This window comes from Dendrobates tinctorius, unplaced genomic scaffold (genome assembly GCF_039654945.1).
Source record: "Dendrobates tinctorius isolate UK_male_01 unplaced genomic scaffold, ASM3965494v1 ptg000211l, whole genome shotgun sequence".
Lineage (NCBI taxonomy): Eukaryota > Metazoa > Chordata > Amphibia > Anura > Dendrobatidae > Dendrobates > Dendrobates tinctorius.
The window spans coordinates 15,943,424-15,960,720 of NW_027361878.1; the positions used below are offsets into that span (position 1 = coordinate 15,943,424).

At 45.8% G+C, this 17,297-nt stretch overlaps 1 protein-coding gene across 1 annotated transcript; it reads left to right on the forward strand.

Moving 5' to 3' along the window:
• The first annotated feature begins 12,343 nt into the window (after positions 1–12,343).
• Positions 12,344–16,193, forward strand: LOC141058143 (uncharacterized). The gene is made up of 4 exons (XM_073554299.1): positions 12,344–12,823; positions 13,864–14,399; positions 15,129–15,878; positions 15,949–16,193. The coding sequence occupies exons 1-4, from the start codon at positions 12,492–12,494 to the stop codon at positions 16,191–16,193; spliced, it is 1,863 nt and encodes a 620-aa protein (XP_073410400.1). The 5' UTR covers positions 12,344–12,491.
• Positions 16,194–17,297: the final 1,104 nt, after the last annotated feature.

Genomic DNA, 17,297 nt, shown 5'->3' on the forward strand with positions numbered 1-17,297 from the left:
TGAGTTTACTGTATCGTGCACTGAATTGCCGGCTTTGCTAAAAGACACTGGGTGCGTATTTCTCGCAAGTCACATGTGTGGTCCGTGTGTAATCCGTATTTTTTGCGCACCCATAGACCTGCATTGGCGTATTACGGCCGTAGTACGCTGACAATCGCAGCATGCTGCGATTGGCACGGAGCGTAGAATACGGATGAGAAATATACGGCTGGTGCGAGGGACCCCATAGAGAATCATTGGTCCGTGTCTAATGCGTGCTTTTAGCGCCTCTCACTCGGCCGCATTCCTCGCCAGTGTGACCCCGGCTTTATACAGCGCCAACACAGATTGCAGCACTTACTAATCCAGACAGGACATGTACAAAAAACGCCACAGATTAGAAAGGAATACATGGTAAGACTGTCTGCAACCAAGGAGCCGGAACCACCCCCGGGTTAGCCCCCCCTTAGTGAGAATTTGGGTAAAAAATGACTACATTCGTTAGATCTTTGTTAGTTTTTGTTGATCAAACCAGATCTAACGTTAGATCACCCCTACAAAATGAGATATTTACGATCTTTTCCAGGGGGGGCTAACCCGTAGCCAGCCCCCCCAACTATGAAATTTGCCGTTTTTTGGATGGATTCTGATAGATATTCGTTAGATCCGGTTTGATCAACAAAAATTAGCGTTAGATCTCCTTTCGTTCCCGAGATATTGGGGGTGTCAGGTGGGGGGTTAGCCCCCCCTAATTTGAAATTTGCCGTTTTTTGGATGGATTCTGATATTCGTTAGATCCGGTTTGATCAGCAAAAATTAGCGTTAGATCTCCTTTCGTTCCCGAGATATTTGGGGTGTCAGGTGGGGGGTTAGCCCCCCCTAATTTGAAATTTGCCATTTTTTGGATGGATTCTGATAGATATTCGTTAGATCCGGTTTGATCAGTAAAAATTAACGTTAGATCTCCTTTCGTTCCCGAGATATTGGGGGTGTCAGGTGGGGGGTTAGGTACGGGTTAGCCCCCCTAATTTGAAATTTGCCGTTTTTTGGATGGATTCTGATAGATATTCGTTAGATCCGGTTTGATCAGCAAAAATTAACGTTAGATCTCCTTTCGTTCCCGAGATATTGGGGGTGTCAGGTGGGGGGTTAGGTACGGGTTAGCCCCCCCCAATTTGAAATTTGCCGTTTTTTGGATGGATTCTGATAGATATTCGTTAATTTTTGCTGATCAAACCGGATCTAACGAATATCTATCAGAATCCATCCAAAAAACGGCAAATTTCAAATTGGGGGGGGGCTAACCCGTACCTAACCCCCCACCTGACACCCCCAATATCTCGGGAACGAAAGGAGATCTAACGTTAATTTTTGCTGATCAAACCGGATCTAACGAATATCTATCAGAATCCATCCAAAAAACGGCAAATTTCAATTAGGGGGGCTAACCCGTACCTAACCCCCCACCTGACACCCCCAATATCTCGGGAACGAAAGGAGATCTAACGTTAATTTTTGCTTATCAAACCGGATCTAACGAATATCTATCAGAATCCATCCAAAAAACGGCAAATTTCAAATTAGGGGGGGCTAGCCCGTACCTAACCCCCCACCTGACACCCCCAATATCTCGGGAACGAAAGGAGATCTAACGTTAGTTTTTGCTGATCAAACCGGATCTAACGAATATCTATCAGAATCCATCCAAAAAACGGCAAATTTCAAATTAGGGGGGCTAACCCGTACCTTACTCCCCACCTGACACCCCCAATATCTCGGGAACGAAAGGAGATCTAACGTTAATTTTTGCTGATCAAACCGGATCTAACGAATATCTATCAGAATCCATCCAAAAAACGGCAAATTTCAAATTAGGGGGGCTAACCCGTACCTAACCCCCCACCTGACACCCCCAATATCTCGGGAACGAAAGGAGATCTAACGTTAATTTTTGCTGATCAAACCGGATCTAAAGAATATCTATCAGAATCCATCCAAAAAACGGCAAATTTCAAATTAGGGGGGGCTAACCCGTACCTAACCCCCCACCTGACACCCCCAATATCTCGGGAACGAAAGGAGATCTAACGTTAATTTTTGCTGATCAAACCGGATCTAACGAATATCTATCAGAATCCATCCAAAAAACGGCAAATTTCAAATTAGGGGGGCTAACCCGTACCTTACTCCCCACCTGACACCCCCAATATCTCGGGAACGAAAGGAGATCTAACGTTAATTTTTGCTGATCAAACCGGATCTAATGAATATCTATCAGAATCCATCCAAAAAATGGCAAATTTCAAATTAGGGGGGGCTAACCCGTACCTAACCCCCCACCTGACACCCCCAATATCTCGGGAACGAAAGGAGATCTAACGTTAATTCTTGCTGATCAAACCGTATCTAACGAATATCTATCAGAATCCATCCAAAAAACGGCAAATTTCAAATTAGGGGGGGCTAACCCATACCTAACCCCCCACCTGACACCCCCAATATCTCGGGAACGAAAGGAGATCTAACGTTAATTTTTGCTGATCAAACCGGATCTAACGAATATCTATCAGAATCCATCCAAAAAACGGCAAATTTCAATTAGGGGGGCTAACCCGTACCTAACCCCCCACCTGACACCCCCAATATCTCGGGAACGAAAGGAGATCTAACGTTAATTTTTGCTTATCAAACCGGATCTAACGAATATCTATCAGAATCCATCCAAAAAACGGCAAATTTCAAATTAGGGGGGTCTAACCCCCCACCTGACACCCCTAATATCTCGGGAACGAAAGGAGATCTAACGCTAATTTTTGCTGATCAAACCGGATCTAACGAATATCTATCAGAATCCATCCAAAAAACGGCAAATTTCATAGTTGGGGGGGCTAGCTACGGGTTAGCCCCCCTGGAAAAGATCGTAAATATCTCATTTTGTAGGGGTGATCTAACGTTAGTTTTGGTTGATCAAACCGGATCTAACAAAGATCTAACGAATGTAGTCATTTTTTACCCAAATTCTCACTAAGGGGGGGCTAACCCGGGGGTGGTGGAGCCGGAGCCTGATCACAAGAGCTGACAATCTGAGGAAGCAGCAATGCTGAATAAGTCTACACTGCGTCACTAGATCCTTATATAGGTGGAGAATGAGGCCCTCACTTTACAGGCAAAGACCTGGAACGAGGACTGTGGAAAACGGATTAATATTAAAAAAGAGCCGTTAAAAGAGCCGGCTCTTTATGGTGAGCAGAGCCGGATCGCCAAAAAGAGCCGAACTTCCCATCACGGTGACTGCTGAGGTAACTGGCGGGATGCGGTCAGTGTGACGTCACGTGCTCTGGTGGCTGTCCCTGCATGTCACGTGTTAGGGCATAGTCACGTGTCTGTAGGATTAGGATGTGTGGGGGGGGGATAGTAACGAATAGTCTGTGGTACATACAGTAATAATTAGGGATGGGCAAATCTACTCGTTAGGACTCGTTACTCTGCGAGTAGTAGGGGACTCGCAGGAGTCGGTACTCTGCGAGTTTCCAAGCGATTACACGCACAGTAACGAGTCCAATGCAAATCAATGGCAATCCTAGTTTTTTCGGCTAAGTGCACACGTACCGGAACTCTCGCGGAAATTACCGCGAGAATTCCGGAATTCCATTCCGCGGGAAAATCGCATTTTAAATTCCCGCGATTTTCCCGCGGAAAAACTAGCATTTTGCAAGCTAATTACGCTTGCAAAATGCTTGCGTTTTCCAAGCGATCTGTAGCATCGCTTGGAGAACTGATTGACAGGTTGGTCACACTCGTCAAACATAGTGTTTGACAAGTGTGACCAACTTTTTACTACTGAGGCTGCCTATGCAGCATCAGTAGTTAAAGATAAAATGTAAAAAAAAAAATAAAAAATATAGTTATTCTCACCCTCCGACGTCCCGCGCAGCCTTCCCGCCTCTCCACACATCCGTTCCCAGTAATCCTTTGCGAAAATGCCTGCGATGACGTCCGTTCTCCCGGGATCGCGATGTCTCGCGGTAATTCGCGATGACCGCGAGACTTCACGATCCTGCGAGAACGGACGCCATCGCGGGCTTTTTCGCAAAAGATTACTGGGAACGGATGCGTGGAGAGGCGGGAAGGCTGCGCGGGACGTCAGAGGGTGAGAATAACAATATTTTTTATTTTTAAATTCTATTTTTTACAGGGATATGGTACCCAAAGCCCGGAGGACAGTCTGCTCCTCTCCTCCGGACCATGGGTACCATCCGCAATTGTTCTGCTTACTTTCCGCATGGTGTGCACAGCCACATGCGGGAAGTAAGCGGAACAAAAAAAATGGTAGCACAGGAATCGCTGCAATACTCGCATCCCCATTCAATAACATTGGACTCGCTAGACTTGCAACGAATAGCCAGTTTCCGAGTCGGACTCGTTAGAGTCTAGCGATTCCGAGTATTTCAGGATTCGCCCATCCCTAGTAATAATGTTATGGAGGTGTGTGGACAGTCTCTTCTCTCTTTCGTCTCTCACACTTTCTCTCTTTTTTTCCTCTTTCTTTCTTTTCTCCCTTTTTTGTCTTTCCTGTCTTCTCTCTTTTTATTCGGACTCCCATGACAGCACCACGAGAGAGGGGATCCGCCCTTTAGGAACAGGAAACCTACAGATACAAAAGGGCGGCACCTCTCCCACGCATCAGTTGGTTTCCTGTTCCTGAGGGGACGGGATCCTACAGAGAAACCGGATCCCAGGCCGGCCGGCCGGCCGATACAGGTAGCGAGGGGGTCTCCTACCTCGGCCTGGTGCGGAACTCCTGGAGGACGCCACGGTGGCCCAGGATGGGTGGTACGGCGGTGGCGTATGCAGCAGGGAGCGGCATCCGGAGGAGGTCCGTCTCCAGGGTAGGGCCGCCGCCGGTGAGTATGCCCCCCCGGGGGGCTCCCGGCTCCGGTGGCGCAAGTGCGGTGGTATCGGGGGGCCGGCGCGAGGAAACCAAGATGGCGGCACCCATCGAAAAACGCCGGTAAGCGTCGGCTCTGCGGCCGGGTGCGGCGCCAGCTGGGGAAGGGAGCCCTATTAAGGGGGAAGGGGCGCGGCAGGAATACTGCTGTCCGGAGGAGGGGTATATAGGCAGGACCCTGGCAGGGTGCCTTGCCTTGGCCTCATTATTGCGAGCAGTAATGGAGAGCGATCAGGAGCAGCAGCAGCGGCAGCAGCAACGTCGGCAGCAGCGACAAGCATCTCTGCCGCCCCTGGATGACCTTCGGCAGGTCAAGCAGAAAAAGAAAGCGTCCCGTGACAGTAAGGAACGTGCGGGACGAAGTGACCAATCCAGTCATAAAAGCTCCTCTAGGCAGACAGGAGCATCGACTGAGAAGAATCCCCCTCATTCTCCGGTACTTGATTGTGGCACTGGTAAGTGATCTTCGTGAAAGTTCACTCAGTGATGGGACCCCCCTTCTGTGTTTTATTCTAGGGGAACAAGGCTACAAGTAAAACTAAACACAGGGAATGCGCACTCTGTGCATGCCCATTACCTGACTCATGCCCAAAAAAATTGTGCCCCCCCCTGTATTCAGCAGACAGTGGCGGAAGAGTCGCCCGCGGTAGCGGCGAGTTTAAGGGACATAGTCAGGGCAGAAATGAAGGAAACCCTAAAGTCTTTGTCTCAGCCGGAAAGTCTAAGGGGCGAGGTCCCGGTGGAGTCCGATTCCTCCGCAGAATGGAGGAGAAGTAGAGACTCCCAGGCTTCATCTCCCTCGTCCTCCTCAGGAGAAAAGGGATCGGGGCGGTTTTGTCTGCCACTTGACAGAGTAGACAAGCTGGTCAAAGCAGTCAGAGGGACAATGGAAGTAGAGGAGCCTAAGCCCCAGTTATCCATGCAGGATGTCATGTTCGGGGGCCTGGAACAGAGGAAGCGTAGAGTCTTCCCATTAAATCAGAAAATCCAGGATCTGATCCACAGAGAGTGGAAAAAACCGGATAAGAGAGGGTCGCTACCACCAGCCCTCAAACGCAGATATCCCTTCGACGATCCGGCAGTGAATACTTGGGACAAGGCCCCCAAATTAGATGCAGCCATTGCGAAGGCATCGAAAAGATCCTCGCTACCCTTTGAGGACATGGGATCCCTTAAAGATCCCCTAGACAGGAGGGCAGATACCTTCCTTAAGAATACCTGGGAAATGGCTGCCGGGTCCTTAAGACCAGCAGTGGCATCAACATGCACGGCCAGGTCCATGATGGTCTGGTTGGACCAGTTGGAGTCACAATTAAAACAGGGTACATCGAGGCAAACAATTCTTGGGGCCCTACCAACAATCCAAGAGGGAGCAGCATTCTTAGCAGATGCTTCAGCGGATGCAGTAAGAATGGCCGCCAGGGCAGCAGGTCTTTCTAATGCGGCTCGTAGAGCCCTGTGGCTGAAGTGCTGGCAAGGGGACATTCAGTCCAGGGCGAAGCTCTGTGCTATTCCGTGTGAGGGTGAATATTTGCTCAGCGCAGCCCTGGACGATCTGCTTGAGAAAGCTGGGGACGACAAGAAAAAATTCCCAAATCTCTGGTCTGCGTCCTACCGACGTCCATTTGGTAGAAGGAGATTCGGTCAGGGGAGAAGGCGCAATTCTTCGCCTATTAGAGACCGTCCCAGATGGGAAGATAGAAGGAGAAGAGGTACGGGCTACATGTTCAGACGCTCGTCGAGAGATCAAAAGAGACAGAATCAATGACTAGTAATTCCCGTGGGGGGTAGACTGTCATCCTTCCTCCCGGCATGGTTACATATTACAAATAGTGACTGGGTGCGCAAGGTAATATCCACCGGGCTTAGATTGGAGTTTACCCAGGTCCCGCGGGATACCTTTAAAGCAACTCCTTTAAGATCTTCACCCCTCGAACAAGCAGCCTTAGAGGCGGAGGTCTTAAGCCTTTGCCAGAAAAGCGTCCTGATAGAGGTTCCAGATTCTGAGAGAGGAAGAGGGTTCTACTCTCCCTTATTCCTGATCCAAAAACCTGATAAGACATTTAGGACGATTATTAATCTACGTTTCCTTAATAAGTTTTTGGTTAATCGTACTTTTAAGATGGAGTCCATCAATACAACAATAAAAATATTGTTTAAAGGGTGTTTTATGGCAGTCATAGATTTGAAAGATGCGTACTATCATGTACCTATCCATGCAGATTTCCAGCAGTACCTGAGAGTGGCAGTTTCAGTAGACGGCACAGTCCGTCATTATCAGTATAGAGCCCTTCCCTTTGGTCTCTCAGCAGCGCCCCGGGTATTTACAAAAATAGTGGCCGAGGTTATGGCTCATTTATGGGAAGTGGACATCTTAATTGTTCCATAATTAGATGATTTTTTTGATTGTGGGGAAATTAGTGGGCCATTGTATATCCCAGATAGAAAGAGCTAAATCAAGGTTAGAAAACCTCAGGTGGATATTAAACTACGAAAAATCCCGACTCCAGCCCTTAAAGATACAGAAGTTTCTAGGCTTACTATTAAATTCAGAGACTCAGCAGTGTCTATTACCATTGGATAAATTGCAAAAGATACAGCAGCAGGTTCTTCGGGCGATTGATAATCCTTCTATGACCCTCAGACAGGCCATGTCCCTGTTAGGCTCTCTAACCTCATGCATCCCAGCAGTCAGGTGGGCATAATTCCATACTAGAGCCCTTCAGAAGGACGTCCTGGGTTATAGCAGGGCCTTGAAAGGCTCCTTACAGGGTCGAGTGTTGCTAAGCCCCTCTGCTGTTACGTCGCTTAGATGGTGGCTCGATGACAAGAACCTAGCCTCAGGGGTGCCCTGGGTAACGCAGATAACCCGTATTATAACCACAGACGCTAGTCCCTTCGGTTGGGGGGCCCATATGGGGAACATAGTGGTACAGGGACATTGGGATTCTGATGCTGAGATCTCATCCAACCAGAGAGAGCTATTGGCGATAGAGCGGGCAGTCAAACTCATTATGTACCTACAGGGCCATCACGTGAGGATACTCTCGGACAACCAGGTAGCGGTAGCATATGTCAACCACCAAGGTGGAACCCGCTCCGACGCCCTGATGCGGATAACAGAACGTCTCCTTCAGATAGAGGAAAGTTTTCTATCTTTAACAGGCCTCCACATCAAAGGAAAAGACAACGTGAAGGCAGACTTTCTAAGCCGCAAGGCTCTAAAGCAAGGAGAATGGGCTTTGAACAGGGATATTTACCACCAGATAGTCAGCAGATGGGGTCAGCCAGAGGTAGACCTCTTTGCCACCAGAGAAAACAGAAAAGAAAAATCGTTCTGCTCTCTGAATCCCAGGGAAAATCCACTGGCAGTGGATGCCCTCCTGATAAGATGGAACTTTTCTCTGGCATACGCCTTCCCACCATTAAATCTTCTACCTCCTGGTAGTGAGGAAGATCAGGGAAGATCAGGCAAGAGTCATATTAATTGCCCCCTTTTGGCCCAGGAGGACCTGGTTCGCATGGTTGAGGACCATGTCGGTATGCGATCCCTGGGTACTGCCAAACCTTCCGGATCTCCTCTACCAGGGGCCAGTCAGCCACCCGCAAGTAGCGGGACTCCATTTGACGGCGTGGTGTTTGAGAGGACACTATTAAAGGATAGAGGGTTCTCCAAGAATTTAATTGATACCCTCCTAAAAAGCAGAAAACTGACTACCACTAACATTTATGCTAGGACCTGGAAGCGATTCCTGTCCACCTTTCAGTTTGATGTCAGAGACGGAATTCCCACGAAACATATTCTGGAGTTTCTCCAGATGGGTCTCGAATTGGGTCTCTCCACAAGTACATTAAAAGTACAGGTTTCAGCCTTAGGAGCCTTGTTTGCATGTGATATTGCCAATAACTATTGGGTAGCAAGGTTCATCAAAGCAGCGGCTAGATCGAGACCCATACACAAAGACAGATGTGTGCCTTGGGACTTAAACTTAGTCCTTACAGCCATGACAGAGAGTCCGTTTGAACCTTTGGATTCTGCCTCATTAAAGATTATATCTCTTAAGGCAGCATTTCTAGTAGCGATAACATCCGCACGTAGAGTGAGCGACATACAGGCACTTTCCAGATTGCCCCCTTACACAGAGTTCTTACAGGATAGAGTAATCCTAAGGCCAGATCCAGCATACCTTCCCAAGGTAGCATCACAATTTCACAGGACACAAGAGATAGTTCTGCCTTCCTTCCTCCCTAATCCGACCAACCCTAAGGAGCAAAAACTTCAGGCATTAGATATTAGGAGATGCTTACTTAAATATTTAGCAGCCACGGATCCTTGGAAGAAGGAGAATGCATTATTCCTATCCTTCCAAGGTCCCAGGAAAGGTTGTAGGGTATCGAAACGCACATTAGCAAGGTGGATTAGGGAGGCTATCTCTCTTGCCTACACAGCAGGTGGAGGTCCGGCTCCGCAGAACCTGAGGGCGCATTCCACTCGTGCCATGGCATCATCTTGGGCAGAAAGATCTGGAGTGTCAATTGATCAGATATGTAAGGCGGCCACCTGGTCATCTCCTTCCACCTTTTTTAACCACTACCGGTTAGACATGGGTGCCTCCTCAGATCTCACCTTTGGGCTAAGGGTGCTGCAGGCTGTAGTCCCTCCCTAAGTTAGGTTACATCTCTGTAATTCTCTCATGGTGCTGTCATGGGAGTCCGAATAAAGTATTAAGTTACGTACCGGTAACGGTATTTTTCGGAAGCCCATGACAGCACCCTTAGTTCCCTCCCTTGTTCACATATAGGGGTGCACTCCTTTAGAAGATTGTCCACAGTTTACTGTTAAGTGGGAGATGGTATAAAATATTTCTGGTTAATAGGGTAGATAGGTTGTATATATTATATGTTGTGTACTAACCATGGTAGCCTCTCAAGCTCTGTAATCCAACTGATGCGTGGGAGAGGTGCCGCCCTTTTGTATCTGTAGGCTTCCTGTTCCTAAAGGGCGGATCCCCTCTCTCGTGGTGCTGTCATGGGCTTCCGAAAAATACCGTTACCGGTACGTAACTTAATACTTTTCTGTCTATTATCTTTTTTCTCTCTTTTTTTTTTTCTTTTTCTTTCTTTCTTTCTCTCTTTTTCTCTCCTCTTTTTTCTCTTTTTCTTTTTTCCTCTTTTTCCTCTATTTTTTTTTTTCTTTTCTCTCTCCTCTTTTTTCCTCTCTTCTCCCTTTTATTTCTCTTTTTCTCTCTTCTCTCTTTTCTCTCTTTCTTGTCTATTCTTTCTTTTTTCTCTCTTTTTTTTCTCTCTTCTCTCTTTTTTTTTTCTCATTTTATTTTTTCTCTCTTTTTTTCTCTTCTCTTTTTTTCTCTTGTTTCCTCTTTCTTTCTCTTATTTTTCTCTCTTCTTTCTTTTTTTCTTTATCTTTCTCCTTTTTTTCTCTCTCTTATTTTTCTCTTTTTTTCTCTTTTTTTTCTCTCGTTTTCTCCTCTCTTTTTTTGCTCTATCTTTTTTCTCTCTCTCTCTGTTTCTCTTATGATTGTGCAGGATTTGGTTTAGTTCACATTTGTTTCACTTTTACTAGAAAAGAGCGCCCCATCAACGAAAAGCGACCCAGTTATAGTCTGCATGGAGCATGTGGTGTTGTTTGTATCCGTCTTAGGTCGGAGCTGTTTCTTGCAGGAATCCTACTTTTCTCTCCGTTAGGCCGGGGTCAGAATTGCAAATGTGATGCGAGAAACTCGCACGAATCTCTCTCAATACCCGGCACTGCCACCGGCACTCAGACCGGAGCCCACATCAAAGGGAGGGAGTCCGCCATCGGCATACTTTTACGCCCGATGTCGTAAAGGGGTTAATGGGTGCAGAAATACTGCAACATCAAAAACTCATTGTGGGAACGTAGCCCAAAGGCTGACCTCCAAACAGCAGTATAACCTGGCCCTCTGTGAGAGCATATTTCACAGCTTATATATTTACCACAGTCCCCCGACTGACCTCCGGACCTGACATTCTGAACTCACATCTACATAGATATGCGTCTGTAGATTTGGGAGAGCCCACGTTCAGTCTAGGCACTGCAGTCCATACTCTGAATGTGAAATACACCCGTTTAAACCCGGCCTTAAAGGGCTAATTCAGACATTTCACAAAGTTGGTAAAAAAAAAAACCTCGTGTTTGTATCTGTTATAAACATAAATCACAATATAATTTTGGATCTGTCACCCATTAAACAACATTACCACGGAACATTAAAAAAAAAAGTTTCAAAGTCGCGTTTACATGAATTCTTTTTGCCCACAATGGAAATAATATCGCTAGTGGTCTTGCAATGCATTTTTTTGGTCTCATTACAAAGTAGATTGTATTATTTCCCCTGCATAAAAAGCATGGCAAAAACACATTGTAAAAGACTAAAAGTAGTAGCGGGTTCTGTGTTTACACTGGATTACATGGGCAGCCAGTCCCACGACTATCATAGGGTTTGGCTAACATCCAGCTAAGGGCTTACTCCCACTTCATTATTTGGTCATTATTTTGCATCAGTGGCTATATGCCAAAACCAGGAGTGAAATTCACAAAGAAACTATAATAGAAAGACTGACACCTGTTTTAGCATCCAAATACTGATCAAAAATACTGATGTGTAAATAAAGCCTAATGTGCATGGCCACTTTAAAGGGACTCTGTCAGCACAGAATGACTGTTCAAACCAAGTGCAGGTGCTCCCTGGCACGGACAATCATTTATATACACCTTCCCACCTGCTTGTTTTTTTTTCTATTAAGCCAGAGCTGTCAATTAAAGAAGAGGGGGTTGTAGATAGATTGAAAACAAGCAGGTGGGAAGGTGTATATAAATGATTAGCCCCGTCATAATGCACCAGGCAGCGGTACTTAGTTTGAACCGTCATTCTGTGCTGACAGAGTCCCTTTAAGCATTACACACACTGTCAGGATTATCCTCAATTGTCATATTGAGTGGGCAGTCACGTGATTCCCATTATGCAATTTGCATACTGGTGGTCACGTGACTAGAGATGGTCAGACCCCTGGATGTTCGGGTACGGCATGTTCTGCCGAACAGTTAAAAAGAAAAAAAAGTTTTGGTTCGAGTACCAGAACAGAACCCCGACCCCATTCACTTGAATGGGGGGCCTGAACATCCAGTATTTGCCGTGCTGTCATGTGCACAGTGCAGTAAACACTACTTCTGATTGGCAGACGTATGTGCCGATGGGGCCAATAGATTGCAATGTTGGACACAATAGGACACACAAAGCAACGTGAAAGCACCCTTTACTTTTATTTGTGGGAAGAGGTTAAAAATGTTTCTACTTGTTTTCAAACACATAGCAATTTAACATCTAATTCTTGCTGAAGTTTAACTTCCATCTTTTTTTTATGTAGGTATCTCATCATGCCTCATTGTGTTGTGCGTAGTTGTAATCCGACAAGAGAGAATTCTGATCGTTCTAGAAGTCTTCATAGTTTTCCAAAAGAACCTGATAGAATCAAGCTATGGCTGATGCAGACATGACAATATGACGCCGACCTTCTTGACCAAATGGTTATAAAAGTGTATCTGGGAAAAGTAAATGACTCCTATAGATTGTGTTCCTTACACTTCTCACATGACTCTTACCACTATGATGGATGCCGGAGGATTTTGAAGAAGAACGCCATTCCTACTATTTTTAATACAGTAAGACCATCTACAACTCCATCTTTACCATCTACAACTATTCCATCAGTATCAGGACCATCAGGCTTTTCTAATAAGAAACACATGTCTTCTACTCCACCTACCCAAGCCAAACACCATTTTGTTCTGAAGCAATTCGTACATATCGAGTTGAGGTTCCTGTTGTTCCTCCAATGGCATCCTCATAACCCACTGTTCAGAAAATGACTTTAATTCCTGTGGTTCCTCAACAAGTTTTTTTTCAATCATATGGAACTGATCAAAAACCTAATCCAGCAGTTAGCAACAAACCATCAATGGTAACTGTTCAACTAACTGCAACCACTACGACCACAAAAAATATTGCTGGCGTGTTTGGTGTAAGTGAGCAGTCATCTGTATCAAGACCTTCTACATCATCCATTGTGGTAGTACCAGTGTCGTCATCATTAATAGTTCTTCAGAGTACATCTGCAATTTCACAATTAAGAGTATCATCCCAAAGTGGTCAACTGGGAGGACAGCTAACATCTGTTAACTTGCAGCAAAGTACAATGGCCCCATCACATTTCTGGGGAAACCTTCTTCTGTTCCCACAAGTTCCAACTTGCTTTTGGATACCCAGCTTAGATTAGAAGCAACATCTTCAAACACCAAAACCACATCATCCAAATCTCTGTCAGCTCCACCGGACAATATGACTTTAGCTGTCATAGGTGAAACAAAGCCGTCCTCCATGACGGTTCTTCCAGTTTCTGTAAATGCATCCCCTGTAACACAGACACCAGCAGCATCTGCTTTGGCAGTGGCACAGAACGCACCCTCTATGTCTGTTGTACAGAACCCACCTTCTTCCCCTTCTGCAGTTCCCGATTGTGCACCACCATCAAAGAAAAGAAAACTGAAGGATAATATGTTTTTTTTTTTTTTTTAATCCTGTAGCCATATCGTCTGCTGCTCCGACTATTCTGCCCAGCCAGAAGTTTGTTAACACAGGTAATCTTATTTTCCTGCCACATAACGCACCATTTGTTCAACCATCCTGTCTACTCCAGAAGCCTTTAATGGTGGACAAAGGGGTCAACACTGATTTCTGCACAAATAGCAAAAGCTGCTGTGTTGCTACTGACCCAATGCAAAGGAGAACAAGAATACACACACAAACTAAAATATCTAGAAGAAATCGCAAAATTATGTGCACCTTATTGCTTCGAAGCGAAACACCTAATCAACAATCAACCACGTCTCTTGCCAGCCCCGAAGACCTAGGATTCAGTGACTGCAGTTCTTCCAGCGCAAGTGACGATGACAATGATCCAAGTGGAGATTTGGAAACTGTTAATTTAGATCTTGTTAAAGTTGACATCTTATCTGATTCTGAAGTCAATGTATCAGGACCTACTTCAGATGAAAAACATGCAATCAATATTAAACAAGAAGATGATTCATCAGCAGGGCAAGAACTGCTATCAGCAACACCTTTTAAAACTAACTTTACAATACCGAATTTTGACATCAATATTCTGAAAACTGAACCCAATATAAAAATGGAAGTGGATCAATTTACAATATCTATCCTTCCACAAAACATCACTAACTTTGGATCACAGAATCCTAAAAATGAACGGATTTCTCCCATTCCAAGTGATCCAATTGCTCCAATTTGCAAAAATTCAGTTTTATGGGGAACTTCTGCGATACCGTCCTATGATGAGCAAGAATACCCGAACGACGACTCCTTTCATATCTGTGAATTGAATGAGGATGAAGATGAGTCCTTCTTGGTTACAAGTAGTTAAGAAGATGAAGATGACGTAAAGCATGTCTTCCAGGACTTAAGGCCCCGTCACACTAAGCGACTTACCAGCGATCCCGACACCGATATCAAGGTGTCAGGATCACTGGTAAGTCGCTATGTGATCGCTGGTGAGCTGTCACACAGACAGATTCACCAGTGATCAGCACAGCGATGCCGAGCGCCCGGCATCGCTGGCCATCGCTGTAAAAAATAGAATCAAAATAAAAAATATAGTTATTCTCACCTTCCGACGTCCCGTTCAGCCATCCTGCCTCTCTCCACGCTCCGGTCCCAGTGATCCTTTGCACGAATAACCGCGAGACTTTGTTATCCCTCGAGACCTTGACATCTCGCGGTCATTCATGCAAAGGATTACTGGGACCGGAGCGTGGAGAGAGGCGGGATGGCTGAACAGGACGTCGGAAGGTGAGAATAACTATATTTATTTTTTTTATTTTTTACACCTGATCGCTGGTCTCCCGCCTGTCACACTCAGCGATGCGTGCTGGCCAGCGGGAGACCAGCGACCAAAGAAATGTCCAGAGGTTTCTTCCAGCGATCAGCGATACCGGCAGGGGGGCCGCTCGCTGATCGCTGTCATACACAGCGATCTCGCTGGTGAGATCGCTGTTACGTCACAAAAGTTGTGACTCAGCAGCGATCTCGCTACCGAGATCGCAGTGAGACGGGGCCTTTAGATTCACCGGTGGAAAATCCTGTAGAAGAAGAAAAGTATCTTGTATTTGAGTCCTGTCTGAAAAAACTAATAAGGATGATCCCGTGTATGTCTAAAACAAAATGTACGTCACCTCTTACACAGTACAGGAAGGACACTATTGGATCATATTTGTCAGTAGAGGTTCAGTGCAGGTCTGGTCATACAAGGTTATTGTGGGAAAGCCAGCCAAGACATGGATATCAGCCACTGGGAAATGTTCTGCTATCGGCAGCAGTGCTATTCAGCGGCTCAAGTTTTCTAACATCCCAACGTATGTTCAAATTGCTCAATGTGAAATCAATAGACAAAACTACCTACTATAAAAATCAGTCCATGTACCTGTTCATGGCCATTAATCATCACTGGAAGGAGGAGCAAAAAGCCGTCATACAAAGTATCCGGGAAATACCACTTTGTTTAGCAGGAGATCAACAATTAGACAATCCTGGATTTTCTGCCAAGTATTCTGTATACTCACTGATGGACGTGGGTAGCAAAAAAATATGTTCATTCTCAATGGAGCTGGTTATTTCAGGAGTGGCATTGGAAGACTCAGAAAAAGTAGGATTCCAGAAGACAATCTGTGAACTCCAGACTATGAACGCTGATGTGAAAATGATTGTTACTGACAGAAGTGATGCTATCCAAGAACTTCTGAAGGACAATTATCCGGGTATCGTACATCTTATAGATCTGTGGCATTTATCCAAATCAATTGGCAATGAAGTTTTAATGGCAGCAAAACACAAAGACTGTGAAGTCCTCTTTGAATGGGTGGAGGCGATCAGAAACCAGCTCTTGCACATGTTGTAGAAACCCTGATTTGTTAATCCAAAAATGGAAATCAGTTCTTCAGCATGTCACCAATGTCCATGAGTGGGGAGGAGATAGTGACTGCAAAGCCTGTCATCATCCACCTCTCCCAGAAGAAGTGGTGAACAACAACTGGCTGGAGAAAAATTCACCTGCCTATGAACAACTCAAAAAGATAGTTCTAAATAACAGTCTATTAAAGGATTTAAAGGCACTTTCCATCTATCACACAGGAAGAGTTAGAGATATACCATAGCGCTTGCCGTAAATATCGTCCAAAGACGTTACACTTCTTTATGGACTCTATGGTGGCGCGCACACAACTTGCTGCCCTTGACCATAACAGAAATGTCCACAGGGTGAAAGAAGTGGTGAGAAATGCTTCATGTGAAGATGTTTTAGATACTTTTACACAAAGACTAGAGGTTTCAAATGGTCCAAAGTCATGGATTGTCAAGGCACTGTATAAGCCAGCTTGCCAAAATGTTTTTTTTGACATTATGAATGATGTTACAGCACTTGTCAGAGAGGAGAAAACATTTAAATAACCCTACACTTATGGAAAAGCATCATTTAGAGGATTACAACAATGCATTTTTTTCCTTTGCTTGGTGGTGTATATTGTTAGGCATCGGGTTCCTGCAGTGGCTCAGCAGGGATCCAGAGCCTCACATTCTGCGGTCTCTCATTGTCTATCACCACAGAGGAGATTGCTCAGCAGTCTCGGTGTCCCAGATGCTCTGCCCAGACCTGCTCTGTGGGTCTGGTTGTTGCTGCCACCTTTGGGTGAGCAATGGCAGTGCAGGCTGCTCAGCAGCAAATCGCTCCAGAGGCTAAGTCCCTCCGTCGCTCTACTGGGCATGCTCACGAGACGATCTCCCTTTGGAAATCGGGAGTCACGTGCTCAGGTCCTTCTCCTGATCTGATTTGTCCATATAGTCTCTAGTTGCTACTGTGTGAATGATGATGGATGCATGAACCTGCGAATGACTCATTAAGATCCCCTTCCTCTGATATTACGAGTGTGTATAGGGATTTAGGTTTAGAGTATGCGCCAGCCAGTGGCAAGCTACAAGCCACATCAGCATCCTCCACAGTGCTGCACATTGTTGATTAGCGGCAGTGTCTATCGCCGCGCTGTACTCTGCAGCTCCTCTTGGCGTCCGCAGTTGCGACGCCGCACACACGGTAGGTCTAGATGGACTCTGACCCTCTGCCTAGGGCCCAGCTCCTGTGACCATATACTGTGCGTGCACTTCTATGAGACCTGTGAGTCCAACAGGCTCAACATTTATGTTACTGCCTTATGCGTCTGTGACGCTAACAGAGTACACCTAGCATACACCGAGTGACGTCTAAG